General features: G+C 45.7%; 1 protein-coding gene across 4 annotated transcripts in view; it reads right to left on the bottom strand.

Moving 5' to 3' along the window:
• The window catches only part of XPO1 (exportin 1), a 321,445-nt gene that overhangs the window by 211,979 nt on the left and 92,633 nt on the right, over positions 1-16,833 (bottom strand). For all 4 annotated transcript variants that reach the window (XM_029593698.1, XM_029593697.1, XM_029593699.1 and 1 more), the window contains 3 exons: positions 10,997-11,058; positions 10,864-10,908; positions 3,000-3,181 (listed from right to left, as the gene is read on the bottom strand). In XM_029593698.1, the coding sequence (XP_029449558.1) occupies positions 3,000-3,181; positions 10,864-10,908; positions 10,997-11,058 (289 nt within the window). The remainder of the gene's footprint in view (positions 1-2,999; positions 3,182-10,863; positions 10,909-10,996; positions 11,059-16,833) is intronic.

The raw sequence follows: 16,833 nt of genomic DNA, 5'->3' as shown, positions 1-16,833 counted from the left end.
TTTCTGGTGGAGGGTTTTTGAGACGCAACCAGTACCTGGGAGACGCAGTCCGAGAGTGCCAAAGGCTAAAGGAATACATGCTCAACATCCAAGCTGTAAGGGCCAACGCTCGGAGGTTCGGATGGCGCAGGGTGCCCTGATTCTGAGAGATGATATCTTCAGTAGGAGCGGCAGAGGGTGGTATACATATAGCAGGCCTCTCCCCCAGTGGAGAGAGAAGGCATCGCAGGCCAGATGTCCATCCAACAACAGGAAGAAGAACTTGCTCACCTTGTAGTTGTGAGGGAAGGTCACATCCGGCGTTCCCCAGCGGCGAAACAGCTCGGCTGCCACCCCCAGGTTGAGGGACCACTCTTGAGGCTGAAAGGGGCAGCTTAAGCAATCTGCCAGGACATTCAGACGACCTGGCAGGTATGTGGCATGCAGACATATCTCCTACAAGAGGGCCCAAGTCCACACTTGAACCACCTCCAGGGACAGCAGGAATGAGCCTGTGCCTCCCTCTTGTTGATATACCACAAAGGTACTCTTTATGCACCTCAGGCCAAATCCTCTCTTAGAAAATGCGCCCTCTCCACCGCTGGTCCCGCACAATGGAACGCTCTACCAACAGACCTCCGCCAAGAACCCTGCCATCGGACTTTCAAGAAAAAGCTCAAGACGTGGCTCTTTAGCCAAGCGTTTCCCTAACGAACTGAAGCTAACCCCCAGACTCTATATCCCAGCTTTCACATCCTAATTTCAGTTTTAAATGTTCCTTTGTACATAGGTTTTGCCTCCTTTCCCCCTTCCGTTAATTTTCTTGACTACCCTGTCAGTTTCTGGAAGTTCTAATCCTGTTAATTTCACCCTGTTCGATGTATTTTCTGACCTTGAGTTATATGTAAACCGGTGCGATGTGTCTTTTCATGAGCGTCGGTATAGAATTATAAATAAATAAATAAACCACATCGCCACTTGTTTGACAGCTGATGGACCTCCCCAAGACCACTCTCCATCCCCCCAGGCTCTTCAACTTTCAGCCACTTTCCTTTATTACTCCCCATTACTCTTATGTCACAGTTTTGTTACACACCAGTACAAAATTCTTCTAATTACTTTCAAGTATATTCATAGTTCTACCCTGCCTGCTCTCCCTTGTCTCATACCATTCCTCTCATCCAATGTCACATGGTGAGAACATGAAACACTTAATAAACTTTAGCAACAGCCAAATCGTTATGTCAGTCCTGGGGAGGTGTACGGCTTTCTATAAATTTTGTACTTTTACATTTTTTTTTTTTTATTGAATCAAATATTATGTATAAGGAACAAATATATGCCTGAAGGTTTTTTGTTTTTTTAATTTTTTACTTATTTTGCTTAGCATTTTGTCTATGTTTTAGGTGTTTGTTTTTTGCCTTTTTCTCTCTCAAGTCCCCTTCCGCTCCCTCGTGTCTTTTCCCGGGCTCAGGTCGGCTGTAATGGCAAAGGCTTCACCTGGGTCACCATGGTGCTTCCTTTTACAAGTTTTCATTCAGGTCCATTTAAATTGCAATGCTTCTTGTTAAAAAAACAAACCAAAAACAAAACATCTTAGAAAAACAGTCTATATGTATTCCTCGTATTAAGAAAGGTGGAAGAAATGTCAAGCGATTGCCAGCATGACTAAAAAGTGAGGGGAAAAGTTATTTTAGCTAAAAAATTTTGATTCAAACATTGGAAGGATCCATCAGAAGAAATAGGCTTAAGCATAAGCACTGGCAAGTTAAATGTAAGACATTGATAAGACAGGCTAAGAGAATTTGAAAAGAATGGCCACAGAGGCAAAAACTCACAATAAACATTTTTAAATATATCCGAAGCAGAAAGCCGATGCTGCCAATCTCCCCACGATGTTGGGTTCACCTTCGGTTTGTTATTTTATTTTTTCGCTCGTTTCTTTGCTATGTTACGAGACTGAAGGGGGACCTCGCATGGACAGCAGCAGGCTGGGCATGCTCAGTTTGCTGGCTAACGTTTCTAGAACTTTGACAAAAGTTTTCCATGCCGGACTCCATCAGATGATGTCACCAACCTGCTTGTCCTAGGAGAATGCCTCTATTGCTCCATGGTGAGACCACATATTGAATACTGTGTGCAATTATGGTCACTGCATCTCAAAACAGATATAGTTGTACTTAATGGCTGCCCTATGAGGTAAGGCTAAGGAAGTTAGGGCTGTTCAATTTGGAGAACAGACGACTGAGGGGGGATATTAAAGAAGTATACAAAATCATGAAAGGACTTGAAAACGTTAATGTAATTCAGTTATTTACTCTCTCAGATAATAGAAGGACTAGGGGGCACTCCATGAATTTGGTTACAGCAGTTAGTATAACTGGGTTTAAAATAAGTTTAGATTAAGTTCCTAGAGGAAAAATACATAAACTGCTATTAATTAATAAGCAAAAGCAGCTTGAGATTTATTTAATGTTTGGGTAATGGTCAGGTACTTGTGACTTGGATTGGCCACTGTTGGAAACAGAACACTGGGTTTGATGGACCCTTGGTCTGACCCAGTATGGCAATTCTTATGCACTTATGTTCTAATGCTCCTCTTGAGCCACTGAAGTGCTTTCTGTTGAACGTGGGGTGGTGCCAGGTACCAGGTTTTGGACACTTGGGTAACCTGGCACCCAGGATTTGTCTAGTGCTCTACAAGTCTCCTTCTGACTTGCTCTTTCTCCTTCATGCTAACCTTCCAATATTCAGGATACTCCTTTACCTTCCATTAAACTGAAAACTAACCTCTCATTTTGCCTTTCCCTATACAGTCATAATTCAATTCTCTGTACTATTTTGACGTTCTCATGTAGCCTTTGTTATAAGATGCTCTTGGACAATGACACCATTTATAAACTAAATACAAACGTACTGCAACCATATCAACAATAAAAATGTATTACTTAGGATAGCATCTGTAATAATAATAATAAAAAAAAGCTCCCAAAATCTGAAAAAGGGACAATTCTTCTTACCTGTCTTTCAAATGTTTGGCCTTCACTTGCGTTATCTGACCACTGGAGAAATCAAACACTTCTTCACTCAGTAGTTTAAGAATTACCATGTTGTTCTGACAAAGGCTTTCACTTGTCCTGCTTGCTCCAACAATGTCACTAATAAATGTTGGCCAATGTTTTGGCCATTCTTGTTTCAGTATCTGAAAAAATAGCAGGGACAGTTACACCAAAAATGGTTTTATAACCCCCAAAATTATTTTTCTTTAGAGACACTTAAATACACAGTCATCGGTACAATTAAGCAAATACAGTACTTTAGGTATTGCAATATACTTGTATATTTTACATAGAATAGTTAATTCAATTTTTTTCAGGTTAACATAAGTGCATTCAAAAGACCATTCACACACTGGGAAGAGATTCAAGGGAATATTTAGTGTCCTTTGAAGTGGGCATGGAATGACTTGAAAATTTTAGAGATCAGAATTTCTATTAACATGGGGAAACTATATCAATTTATTTATACCCCATTCTTTTTGAGGACGTTTAAGGAATGGAGAAATTACTTACCTGATAATTTTGTTTTCCTTAGTGTAGACAGATGGACTCAGGACCAGTGAATTATGTGCTCTTCTGCTAGCAAATGGGAGACTGAGTCAGATTTCAAAGCTGACATCACTCTAGATATACCCCTGCAGTAACCTCAGCTCTTCAGTATTCTCTTCGAAAAGCCATTGTGGATATATCTTTGCCTAAATAACTTGATTAAACTTGATTGAACTGGTTCAACTAATTTCCAAAACTGAAAACCGCCAGTGCACTCAATCAATTAACGGCGACACCAGACAAATTGTGGGTGTCTTGAACTAGGGGTAGGCCACAGCTTACCCGTATTTGCTTAGTCTCGAGGTTCGCTATCCGAGGTTCTCCTTTTCTGGGGCAGCTGTGGGCGGGATGCTGAGTCCATCTGTCTACACTAAGGAAAACGAAATTATCAGGTAAGTAATTTCTCCATTTCCTAGTGTATAGCCAGATGGACTCAGGACCAGTAGGATGTACAAAAGCTACTCCCGGACAGGGCGGGAGGTTGCCCGTGGCCCACTTAGTACTGCCCTTGTGAAGGCTGTGTCTTCTCAGGCTTGAACATCCAGAAGGTAGAACCTGAAGAAGGTGTGTATGGAGGACCATGTTGCCACCCGATAGATCTCGGCGGGCGACAGCAGCTTGGTTTCTGCCCAAGAAACTGCCTGTGCCCTCGTAGAATGAGCCTTAACCTATAGTGGTAAGCGCTTTCCTGCCTCTATGTAGGCTGCCTTGATTACTTCTCCTTGTTTCTTCCCGCTGTGAAGAATGAACAAGCGATCCGTTTTGCGCACTGGTTCTGATCTATCCAGGTACCACACTAGGAGTCTGCAGACATTTAGATGGCAAAGAAGGCGTGAGTCTTCCGAGTCCTTATGTTCATCCGGAGACGGTAGTGAGATGTCTTGGTTCAAGTGAAACTCGGAAACCACTTTCGGTAGGAAGAAGGGGACGGTACGCAGCTGTATGGTTTCAGGAGTGAACCTAAGGAACGGTTCCTGACAGGATAGTGCTTGTAGTTCGGAGATGCAACGAGCTGAACCATATTGCCACCAGGAATACAGTCTTCAATGTTAAGAGGCGTAGTGACAGACTGCGCGTTGGTTTGAAGGAAGCCCCTGCTAGGAAGTCTAATACTAGGTTGAGATTCCATACAGGCACCAGCCAGTTTAGGGGTGGTCGGAGTTGTTTAACCCCTTTCAGGAAGCAGGACAAATCCGGATGGGTTGATAGCCGGATACCATCCACTTCGGCACTGAATCAGGATAGCGTGGCTACTTGAACCTTGAGGGAGTTGAGTGCCAACTCCTTTTTCATACCATCCTGTAGAACTCCAGAATCATGGGGATCTTGGCTGTCCGCGGGATGCTCCTGCGGTCCTCGCACCAGGTTTCGAATACTCTCCAGATCCTTATATATGACAGGGATGTGGAGAACTTGTGCGCTCGGAGCACGGTGTCAATCATGGCCTTTGATTAACCGCGCTTCTTCAGGAGAGTCCTCTCTAGGGCCAGACCGAGAGAATAGAGACTGATCTTCGTGAAGAATCGGGCCCTGCCGAAAAAGGTCCCTGTGTGGAGGTAGACACAGAGGGTCCCCCACAAGGAGTCTTTGCATGTCTGCAAACCATGGTCGTCTTGGCCAATCCAGGTCCACTAGTAGAACTAGTCCCCTGTGATGTTCTATCTTGTGGATGACCTTGCCCAGTAGCGGCCATGAAGAAAAGGCATACAGTAAGTCTTCCTCTGGTCGAGTCTGGAAGAGAGCATCGATCCCTTGGGAGTGCGGCTCTCTTCTGCGGCTAAACACCCTGGGGACTTGGGCACTGAGGTGGGTGGCCAGTTGGAAGGCAGCGTCCATTCTCCCGGGTCTAGGCTCTCTCTGCTAAGGAAGTCTGCTGAGACTACGTCTTTTCCTGCGATGTGGGAGGCAGCGATCCCTTGTAGGTTTATCTCCGCCCATGCCTTCAGAGGGTCTATCTCTAGAGACACCTGCTGGCTCCTTGTTCCTCCCTGGCGGTTGATATAAGCAACCGTTGTAGCATTGTCAGACATTATTCGAATCGCTTTGCCTCCGAGTCTGTGGCTGAATCACAGGCACGCTAGTCTGACTGCTTGAGCTTCCAGGCGGGTTTATGTTCCATTTAGTCTCTTCCTTGTTCCATTGTCCCTGGGCCGTCAGTTCCTGACAGTGAGCTCCCCACCCTCGCAGGCTCGCGTCCATGGTGAGCAAGGTACAGTTCGGTGGGGATAGGCTTACTCCTCTGCTTAGGTGGTCTTCCTGTAACCACCACTGGAGCCGAGAACGACCTCTGCTGGTGGAGGCGAACTGAGTAGTCCTGGGACAGTGGATTCCATCATGACAGTAAGGAGCGCTGGAGCGGTCGCATATGGGCCCTTGCCCATGGGACGACCTCCAGGGTTGAAGCCATGAGGCCGAGGACTTGAAGATAGTCCCATACCTTGGAACGTGCATTGATCAACAATCGTAATTGTTCCATCAGTTTCCTTCTCCTCGGGGGAGGGAGGAAGACTGTTCTGTTTGGTGTCGAAACGGGCCCCCAGGTACACTAGAGATTGAGAGGGCTGCAGACTGCTCTTGCCTGTGTTCACGACCCAACCAAGTTCCTGTAGTAGGTTCATGACTCTGCTGGTCACCTGCCGGCTCTCTTCCAAAGACTTTGCCCTGATCAGCCAATCATCCAGGTAAGGGTGTACCAAGATCCCTTCCTTCCTCAGTGTTGCTGCCACGACCACCATAATTTTGGAGAATGTTCTGGGGGCGGTTGCTAGGCTGAAAGGTAGCACTCAGAACTGGTAATGGTGACCCAGTATCGCAAAGCGTAGAAAACACTGGTGGTCCCAATGGACTGGAATGTGAAGGTAAACTTCGAAGATGTCCAGGGAGGTTAGAAACTCTCCTGGTTGCACTGCCATTATGAAGGATCGAAGAGTTTCCATGCGGAAGTGTAGTATCCGCAGATGCCGGTTGACGTTCTTGAGATCCAAGATGGGCCGGAATGATCCTTCCTTCTTGGGAATGATAAAATAGATGGAATAGTGCCCTTTATTTTGTTGGGGCTTGGAACCGGAGTTATTGCCTTCAGACTGAGTAGACTTGTCAGAATGGTTTCCACTGCCAGTCTCTTGGTGTGTGAGTGGCAGGGTGACATCATAAATTTGTCTCGAGGGATGCTGTGGAACTCCAGAGTAACCTTCTCAAATGATGTTTAGTACCCATTTGTCAGACGTTCTCAACCCATCTTTGGTAGAAAAGGGCAAGTCGACCCCCTATCTCCTCTTCCTGTGGATGGGTCATCCCATTCTCATTGTGGTGCACGGCTGAAGCCTCCCCTGGGCCTGCTCCTCTCTTGGTCTGTCGGTTCCGAAAGGGCTGGGACCTTCTGGAGGGACGAGGTGCCTGGAACTGCGAGTTCCTGTAGGGTTTAAAGTGCTGCAAGCCTCTGCCCTTGGTTCTTCTGGGGGAGGGGAGCTGAGATCTTTTACTCCTATCTTCCAGTAGCCAAGGCACTGGAGATTTGCTCCATTTGCTGGCTAACTTCTCCAATTCGCTTCTGAACAAGAGAAATCCTTTAAAGGGCATTCCTGTGAGATTCGCTTTAGATGGCGCGTCCGCAGACCAATTCCGTAGCCATAATTGTCTTCTGGCTGCCACTACCGAGGCAACGCCCCTGGCTGAGGTATGCACCAGGTCTGAGCTTGCGTCCATAAGGAAGGTTGCTGCAGGTTCCATCGTCTCACCGGTATACATTCCAAATTTATTTGCTTCTCTCTCTCGAGAGGAGCAAGCAGGAATGTGCCACCAGTGCACAGCAGGAAGCAATCTGCAGTGTCATTGCTGTTTCGTTGAAGGCCTGCTTAAGGATGGATTCCAATCGTCTATCCTGAGTATCCTTCAATGCAGCCCCTCCCTCAATGGGAATCATCGTTCGCTATGAGACAGCACAGACCATAGCATCCACTTTCGGGAAACGCAGGTGTTCCTTGTTCACTGGCTCTAGAGAGTATAGGGCTTCCAAGGCCCGACCCCCTTTGAAGCTGGCCTCCGGGGTATCCCACTCCAGGTCAATCAGTTCCTGGATGGCTTCCATCATTGGGAAGTAGCATGATGCTTTACGAAGGGACACCAAGATGGGGTTCTTCTTTGGTTCCGCCATAGTGTCTGTGCCTGGAATACCCAGTGTCTTCAGAGTCTGGGAAATAAGGGCTGGTAATTCGTCCTTGTGGAAGAAGAGAAGCATGGTTCGGTATGGTTCCATTCCTGGAGGGATTTCTCCTTCTTCCAGGGAGTCACCCTCATCATCTGAGATGTCTGGGTCCCTGTCAGGGAAGTTCTTGGTTAGGCGAGACATGTCTCGAGGCATCCGAGCAGGGCCGGGAGGATCTTGTGCTTCAGGCAGGGGTAGAGCCCCGGGCGCAGCCGAGGCTCATTGCGTCTGAACAAAGGCTTGTAGCCCTTGGAAAAATTCCAACCAGGAGAAGGTCCCTGGGTCCATGTTAATCCCAGGGGGAATCTGAGTAGGGGCCCCAGAGGTGCCCTCCTGTGGAGAAGCCACCTCGGAGATGTACAGATCCGGGGAGCTATCGTCTGTAGTAGTTCCGGACCCATCCCCCCGATAGTAAGGGACCAGGCTTTGGTTCCCCCTGGGCTTCTTCGCAATGCTGACACAGGCAGGACTCCAGTTCAGGCTGTTCGGCTCTTATGTGGCAAGCTGTGCAAAGAGTGCCTTCTGGCCTTCTTGGGCGCCAGTGCCATCGTCTCTATGTGTTTGCACGCATGTAGTTGTAAACGCAGCTGTGCATGTAGTTAAGCGCATGGATGCACTCAGTGTGCGCTCAGCTATACGCACGTCTGTATTGAATACGCACAAGTTAGGCACATCGGCCGCCCAGCCTGCCCCATGTGTACCGCCGGTCGAGAAGGGAAGATAGCACAGACGACCCCCGCGGGTCTCCATGTGTGTGGACCCTTGCACCGGATCGGGGCCTAACCCGAACAAGGCTGCTCAACCCAATCGGTGCTCCCTTTTTAACCTCGCTGGAAGAAGAAGTCAGTACGGCAATCCAAGCTCTGGAGACCTGAATTTAAAGATGTTTTGCTTACCTGGTCTCGGCGCTTACCAATTGTGTGCAGGACGTTCTCCAGCTGCGGGGGGCGGGGGGGGGGGGGGGAGGAAATTACCTTCACCGCCGTGCTCGGTTCTGCACCCGCTGTCTTTTAGCCATATTGGGGGCTAAGTCCTCACTGGGAACCGGCTACTGGACCAAGGCACACCTCTGAGGTATATCGGAGATCACCTCAGGAATTCTCGACTGGGGGAGGGACTCTTAGGTATCACCGCAGGAGAGCTGGGCTCGATCTTCTTTAAAGATAAATTTTGTTTCTTCTTTGCTGTAATTCTTAACACTATTCTAGTGTGTGGGATAGTGTCCGCATCTGCTAGGAGACGGAGAGGTACTGAAGAGTTGAGGTTACTGCAGAGGTATATCTAGAGTGTTGTCAGTTTTGAAATCTGACTCAGTCTCCCATCTGCTAGCAGAAGAGCACATAACCCATTGGTCCTGAGTCCATCTGGCTACTCGCTAGGAAAGATGCACTTAAATGGAAAAGGCTCTCTCTTAGTTGGAAAGAGCAAATGTGGTTAGAATTAATTGGTTGACCAGGATTCTCTATTTATAATGTTGCCTTCAGCTATTTGCTCGCATTTTTTTATCTTTAAACAGGATAATGTCTAACTTCCTTTGAATGGGTAAAGTTTCATGAGTTAATCTAAAAATTTTGAGGAGGATCAAGGTGGATGGTGGTATAAATTTGCCTAATTTTTATGACTAAAGACAGAAGAGGAGAGGTGGGCGACTAATGCTGAAAGGGACACCTATTTTGGTATATGAAGAGATCAGCACACTTTGGCCTCCGAATATTTGTGATACACTCCAAGCCTCTAAGTTGGGTACTTTTTCTCAACTGTTTTATCAGTGAGAAAATGGCCCAATTTCTAAAGTTTAATCTGGCAAGGTTTCCCCTGTTTGCGTGTTTGGAAAATGTGGGATAAAGAAATGGAGTTTGAAATGCAACTGGAATAATGGTTTCAGGTGGAGTAAAACTAGAAATGTTCCTCTCCCCCCCCCCGCCCCCCGCAGCTGGAGAACGTCCTGCAGCACGCACATGTTATAAAATTGGGCGTAGATTTGTTCGCGCTGCGTTGCGCGAACAAATCTATGCCCGCGCGCATGTTATAAAATCTGGCCCACTGTGTTTGGGTTAAAAATGCCTTGAAGACCCAAGGATATATGTATTTTTTTTTTTTAAATGTACCTCATACTTAGGAGGTGGAAAGCAAATCTTCATAATTAAATTATTTGCCAATAGAAGAAGCATCATTTTGAGACAATGGAACAAGATTAATACATGTTCTATTAAGGATTGTTTTGCAGAACTGACTAAATGGCTTGAATTGGAAGTTTTATCTGCTAAGGGGGAAATATCAGGTGGTTAATAAGGTTTAGGATCAAATTTTATTATCCCTTTTGGATAACGCAAAAAGGGCACTTCTCATTATATAGATTGTTTTCTTCTCCACAGATTTTAATTTAGTAGGTTAAATTTGGGTTTGAGGAAAGAGAACTTGGGTGGGGAGTGAGGTGGTAGTTAGGATTTGTGGCTTTGGGAAAGGAAACTACAAAAGTGGTTGGTTGATATTTTTTGGCTGTCCTCATACTTAGTTTGGGGGAGGCCAAACATCCGATTTTTATTTTTGGAATGTACTATAGACATGTGTATCCTGTTGTATTTTACCGTATCATTTTGCTAATTAACAATAAGTTATAAAAAAGAAACTTGAGTAGCAAGACTTGAGTGGTCCTGGGTTTTTGTTTTTTTTTTATTTGTTAAATGATCTCACTGTCAATAGTGTACAATAGCAAAAAAAAAAAAAAAAGCTCCACAATATGCTAATTTCAGAAAGAAAAAGCTAGTAAATTTGGTCAGATCACGTAAAACAGAAAGCAAATGTTGCTTACCTGTAACAGGTGTTCTCATAGGACAGCAGGATGTTAGTCCTCACATATGGGTGACATCATCAGGATGGAGCCCAATCACTGAAAACTTCTGTCAAAGTCCTGGAAACTTTGACAGAAGTTTTCCGTGATTGGGCTGCATCCTGATGTCACCCATATGTGAGGACTACCATCCTGCTTGTCCTGTGAGAAATCCAAGCAACAAAGTTTATCATGAAAAGATTATTAGCTCAGATGTGAATAATGCTGGGTTACCCACGTACCTGCACGAGAATCATATTCAGCTTCCCTATATACACCTTCTCTTTCTGAAAAAGAGAGCACATTTCTCAGATTATCAGAATAGGCTCTCCCACCCTAAAACTTCTCCAAACAAAGAAAATCCAAACAGCTTACCTCAACACATGTTGCATCAGATGAGGTTTTAATAATCAAGCCAACAACGTATTTTTTTATTCCTGCATAGAGACAGGGATACTAATTAATTTAAACTTAGCAAAATTATTATCTTTAAAAAATGTGGAACATATAACCTATGAGTTAAGTCAGAAGTCCACTTGGTTTCAAATTTTAATCCAAGTATACATGCACAACAGAATCCAATAACTTGTCAAAATTAATTCTCTCAACTCTCACGAAGGTTAAAAAGAGTAAACCAATATCATAAATGTTCAATGGAATGATCATGTTTTATAAGTTTTGGGTTTCTTTTTCCTTATGTAATATTTCAATACTGCCTTTTCAAAAATCTTACATAAACAAAATGTTTTTGCTCTAATTAATGCATTGCAGTTTCTATTCAATGAAAAGGCATTTCTGAACAAAACCTGCTCGAAAATGAACCATTCCTGTTTCAGAATAGACTGCTTAAATACAAGGCCATTACAGCACATAAAGAAAGGCAGCACTACTTCCATTGTTTCTCAAAAAAATGTATACTGATGCGATAGACACAAGAATAAATTTTGCTTACATGGAATAAAGACAAGCAGTCAAGAATTATTCTCCCCTATCTATAACCTCTCATTCCCATTGCTCATACAACCATATAGAGTAGTTCAGAGGTAAATTCTGCAACAAGTCTTAATTTTGAAGACTGACATTTGCATGCATTTTCATGTAGTTTACATTACTGAACATGCATAAAAGTTCAATTATTGAAGATCTTTACAGATTTTAAAACTTTTTTCTTTAAAAAAAAAAGAGAAAGAAAACATGTCAACCTTGGTTGTATGCAGCAGGCTAATTTAGTTCAGAGGTCCTCAAACTTTTTAAATTAAGGACCAGAGCAACTTTTCAAAACAGAAAGAGGGCTGGAAGTTTCTTTTGAAGATTTGATGAACCAGGTGAGAATGTGTAAGCCATTCCCCCTTGGGAGTCTGGCCCTTTCAGTGATTTGAAATGTGAAAGGGGGAGCCAGGAGATAGGGGGAAGGGTTCCAACAAAAGTATGGAAGACAGGGAGAGTAAAAATATTTCTAGCAAGACAGCAACTCTGCTACACTCAAGGAATCCTACTCTACTCTCCTTCCTCAGCATCTCCTTTGGGCAGGAGCCAACTCTCCAACTCATCCCAGTCCCCAATACATTCTTGCTTGCTCTACTTTGTCACATCTTTCATCTACCTTCACTTTCCCATAAGCTCCTCCCTTCCCTTCTGCTCCCCTCATCTTGCTGGAACTTCATCACCAGCAGCCCTCCTTCTGCAAGTAGCATGGGGGAGGGTGTGTTGAGCACTAGCTGTTAGCAGCCTTCCTCCTTCTGCTAGGAGGATTTGGGGCTGCTGGCAGAGGTTGGAGCCCTTGCTAGTACCCTCTTGGTATCTACTCCCCTTAGGATTCAAACAGGAATGCAGTCCTAGGTCTGTCCTGTGACTGCGGAGCACAACCTGTTTTGCTCACCACGAGGGACAAACACACACACACACACTGTAAAGGGCAACTGGAGAAGAGAGCCCTCTGCCGAAAAGCATTAGACTTGTAAAAAAAAAAAACAAATGGTTCAAGCCCTGTCAAATTCCTTGGGGAAAGTTGACAGCACCATCATGCTACAGATTTTCGAATGGGCTGAGATCGAATCTGATATATACACACACACATACACATTATATATAGATAGTCAAACAGACAATTTTTTTTTTATATATATATAAATAGTACCCACCCAATACAAAACTATAACAATACAAAACGAAGGAACAAGTATATCAAAATTATCTTGTACAAAAATATTTATTAAATTATTGTAAGAGAATTGAACACATTTAATAAAATTTATTCAGAACAACAGTCCCATAGCTTAATATAAAATATTCATACAAAAGTCCATTAGCACGAAATCAGTAAAAGGGTTAAGATCCATGTACACCCATTTAATGAAATGAATTGAAGTCAGCAACAAGATGAACTTCCACACATCAGTGACAGTGTGTGCTTCCATGCACATCAATCTTTTCTATTTGGTTAAAGAATATCATTTATATCCAAAAAATGAATTGTGTAGAATCAAAAGCCTTTAACTCTCTCTATATCTATATCTCTCTACATACACATACACACAAACAAGCTCCCTTCTCATTCACAAAGGCTCACACCCCCTATCTCAACCAGGCCTCTCCCTCTTTTTCCTCATGTCTCCAAGGGAAGAGGAGGGGGTCCCGTGGCCACCTCCTCACTCAGGCTGCCTGCAGCCCCGCGGCCTTGTTCAGTCTTCTTGCTGCTGGCAAGATGGGATATGCCAATGGCCCCGCAACCTCCTTCACTCTTCGGCCACCAGCGAGATGGCGTGTGCCGGTGGCCTACCTTGCCTCCTCTTTCGCAACCATGGGATGGGATCCAGCAACGGCATGTCTGGTCTCTTCTTGGCACAGGCTCTCTCATCTCCTCTTACAGCTCACAGATGCCCTGTTATGGTCTGGCTATACATCATTTCCTAAACCATTATCACTTTGATGGCAACTGGTTAGAAAACAGTGATCGTGAAATATTCAATTGGTAGTTCATATTGCTGAAGGGTTATCAATCTATAAATTGTAGCAACCTGCATTTTGTGTCCCTGGTAGATGCCAGATGTGAAAAGAAATTGACTTTATGTACTTATTTTCTCTCTTTCATCCCTCAGCACTTAAATGCTAGCAAAATGATACTCAGGTGCTTTTCTCAGTCAATAAGCAGGCTGAATTAGCCATGCTGTTTGGGACATTCCCCGGAAGCCAGAGGCGGGAACTTCTCTCCGGATATACAGAGCTATGTTCTGTGCGCTTGCACCACAATTCCCGCGTGCGACTGCCTGCATTGCCTCAGTTCTGTTTTTTCCTGCGCCACTACTGGACACGGGTCTTCTCTCTCCCAATCTCCCTCGAGTTTCTTCAAGTCTTTCTTTTCTGTTTTTGTCTACTCATCTCTGTGAGCCCCCAAAGCACTTTTTAGTGCTACCATCTCTCCAAAGACCCCAGGCTTTAAGCATTGCCAATGTGGCAAAATTATGTCTGTCATAGATGGGCATAATTACCTTTACTTGTGCCTGGAGCCTGAGCATGACCAGATATCCTGCCGCGACTGTAGCAGGATGTTAGAGGGCCCAGAGACAGCTGGCCAAAAAGATAGCCAGGCTTCGGGAGATGGAGGGAGCCTCGTTGGGCTCGTATACCCCTATCCACCATTCTACGCAATCTTTTCCGGGGAGGGAGGCCAAGACGCCAGCGGAGCAGAGGCGAGCCGACCTCCAGGAAGGCCCAAGTGGCAAAACCCCCAGAGAGTTGGCAGGTAAGGGCACAGATGATAAACCCCGGAAGAGCCCAAATGTGTCAAGCGCCATGGCACAGAAAACAGGAAGCAGCCATGTGTTGTGTTGACGCAGATTGCATAGAGACCGAAGCAGCATGCGGATCGACGCACAGACCAAGTACAGCGCATGGTGTGGAGTGCCTGAAGCTGGCGGGATGCACCACAGACACAGTTGACAGAGAAGCATACGTCAGAGAAGTCCCTTCTGGGGCAGAAGGTGAAGGACAAATCCTGTCATAAGGAACAGACGCACTCAACGCAACTAGAGAACACGTCGCAGCTGGTCACACGCAGGAGTAGGGGGTTCTCAGGCACCATGGCCACGGGGTCCTCAGTGTTCACCCCAAACGAGTTGGAGGATTCCGAAGCTTTGGACGTGGATGTCCTGCACGTCTCAGGAGGATCTTCTTCCTCCTGTGTGATGGGCAGTGTCCACGTGGGACTCTTGACTGTCTTGCAACATAAGAGGTATCTGCCTTTGCTCCAGGAACCATTAGTGAACGTTGGGACACGGACTGCTCTTGCCTTGAGAGGGACCCAGATTCTTCTATCTTACGGGCATCAGCTCCTCTAAGTCTAAGAGGGCTGGTGGCTCAGGGTTGGGCCGGGAAGTCTCCCCACCTCCGCAAAAGAAGAGGAAGGGTTCTTTTACTCTCCATCAAACAGAAAGTGCAGCCTCTGAGGCCATGTCACAAATATCAAGAACCCTGCAGTCATTCTTTGCGATTCAGCAGACTGGTCCAGCAACCGGTACCAGCCTGTACCCCATCATAAGAGGCCTTATCACACTATGTCCCTTCTTCCACCCCCGGGATGTGGCAGGGGACGATGAAGCACCTACTGATCTGAGTCCTGTGAGCTCTGGACCTGGGCATGAGCTGGCATATTCTTCTCCACCCTCTCCAGAATCGTCCACGGGTATCTCTTCCGAATCCCCAGAGGACCTCAATGAACAATTTCTTTGTCCTGACTTACACTTGAAGGGTGGGGGCAACATAGCCCTGTGGGCAAAGATGCTAGAGAAAGAAGGGGCCTTACTTTTCTTCTATCTCCTCAGTGTGGATTCAGGCTAACCAAGAGGGCAGTGAGGTGTGTCGTCGTCCCCCCCCAAGTTTTGCCAAACTGAGCCCTGGAATCCTGCAGAGTGGAATAAGCGTTGGAAGACCCATTGTGGTCTGGCGGACAAGGAGTGGCCGACGTCCGTGGACTTCACAAACGAGCCAAAAAGACTAGGCTGTACTCCAACATGCCCCCAGGTAAGGATAGCAAGCACTTCAATTTTGGCAAGAAGGTATTCCAAGGTGTAATGCTCAACAAAAAGATTCAACAGCATCAATTTTAAAATACGTAGTACCTCTATGAATGCCTTCAGGGGATGAAATCATGGGTTGAATAGGCCGCCAATGATAAATCACGAGCTCAGGTCATAGCAGATATGGAAGGCGGCTTATGTCACCTGCTCAGCACCATTTACGAGGCCTTTGAGACATCAGTTAATTCCATAGCAGCCAGGATGATGGCTTGGCTGAGGGCCAGTGCAATTCATGATGATGTCCACGAGAAGCTAGTGGATCTCCCTTGTAATGGGAACTTATTCAGGGATAAGCTTCGGGAGACTATTTCCCAGCTCAAGAAGCAGAACGCTGCAGTCTCCTCCCTCACATCATCCACAGAGCAAGCTTCCGCCAGATGCTTCTATCAGATGTATAAAAAAGCTTTCTATCAAAAGGTGGTGGTATAGACCTTTTTCATCCTACCAGTCCCTACCCTACTAACAGCAGAGGCAACAGCTCCAGCAGACTCAACCCCGAAGACCAGGTCTTAACTCCCTCTGAAACCAACTCAGAACATCAACCAGAAGTCGCAACAGTCTTTTTGAAATTGATTTTGCCACAGCTACAAGGGGCAATTGGCGGCCTGGGCCCCCATGACATCAGATTGTTGGGTTCTCAGCATCGTGTGGAATGGATACAGACTGAACTTTCGGAGGGTTCCGATGTTGCCCCACCTTACTCCATCCTTCAGGGGAAGGAAGGACAATGTGCTTCTCCAACAGGACGTATAGCTGTTGCTCCAACAACTGGTGATCCAAGTGGTGCCTTGGCATCAACAGAATCAGGGATTCTAATCCCGATACATTCTCATCCCCACATGAGCAGAGGAATGCGGCCCATCTTGGACCTCCGAGCCCTCAAATTTATTCTGTGAGAGAAATTCAAGATGAATTCTCTCAAGTCCATTCTGCCTTTTCTGCAACCCAACGACTGGATGTGCTCCTTGGATCTCAAGGATGCCTATTCCCACATTTCGAAGCCCCCATCTTCCTGACTCTACCATTGTTTTCAGGTAAAGACAACACTACCAGTACGAGGTCCTTCCATTCGGCCTGTCGTCAGCACTCAGAGTATTCACAAAATGTTTAGCAGTAGCTGTGGCCCACCTATGCAAG

Source organism: Rhinatrema bivittatum, chromosome 3, assembly GCF_901001135.1.
Source record: "Rhinatrema bivittatum chromosome 3, aRhiBiv1.1, whole genome shotgun sequence".
Classification (NCBI taxonomy): Eukaryota; Metazoa; Chordata; class Amphibia; order Gymnophiona; family Rhinatrematidae; genus Rhinatrema; species Rhinatrema bivittatum.
The sequence above is the reverse complement of the archived record's forward strand: the minus strand, read 5'-3'. Positions and strand labels throughout refer to the sequence as shown.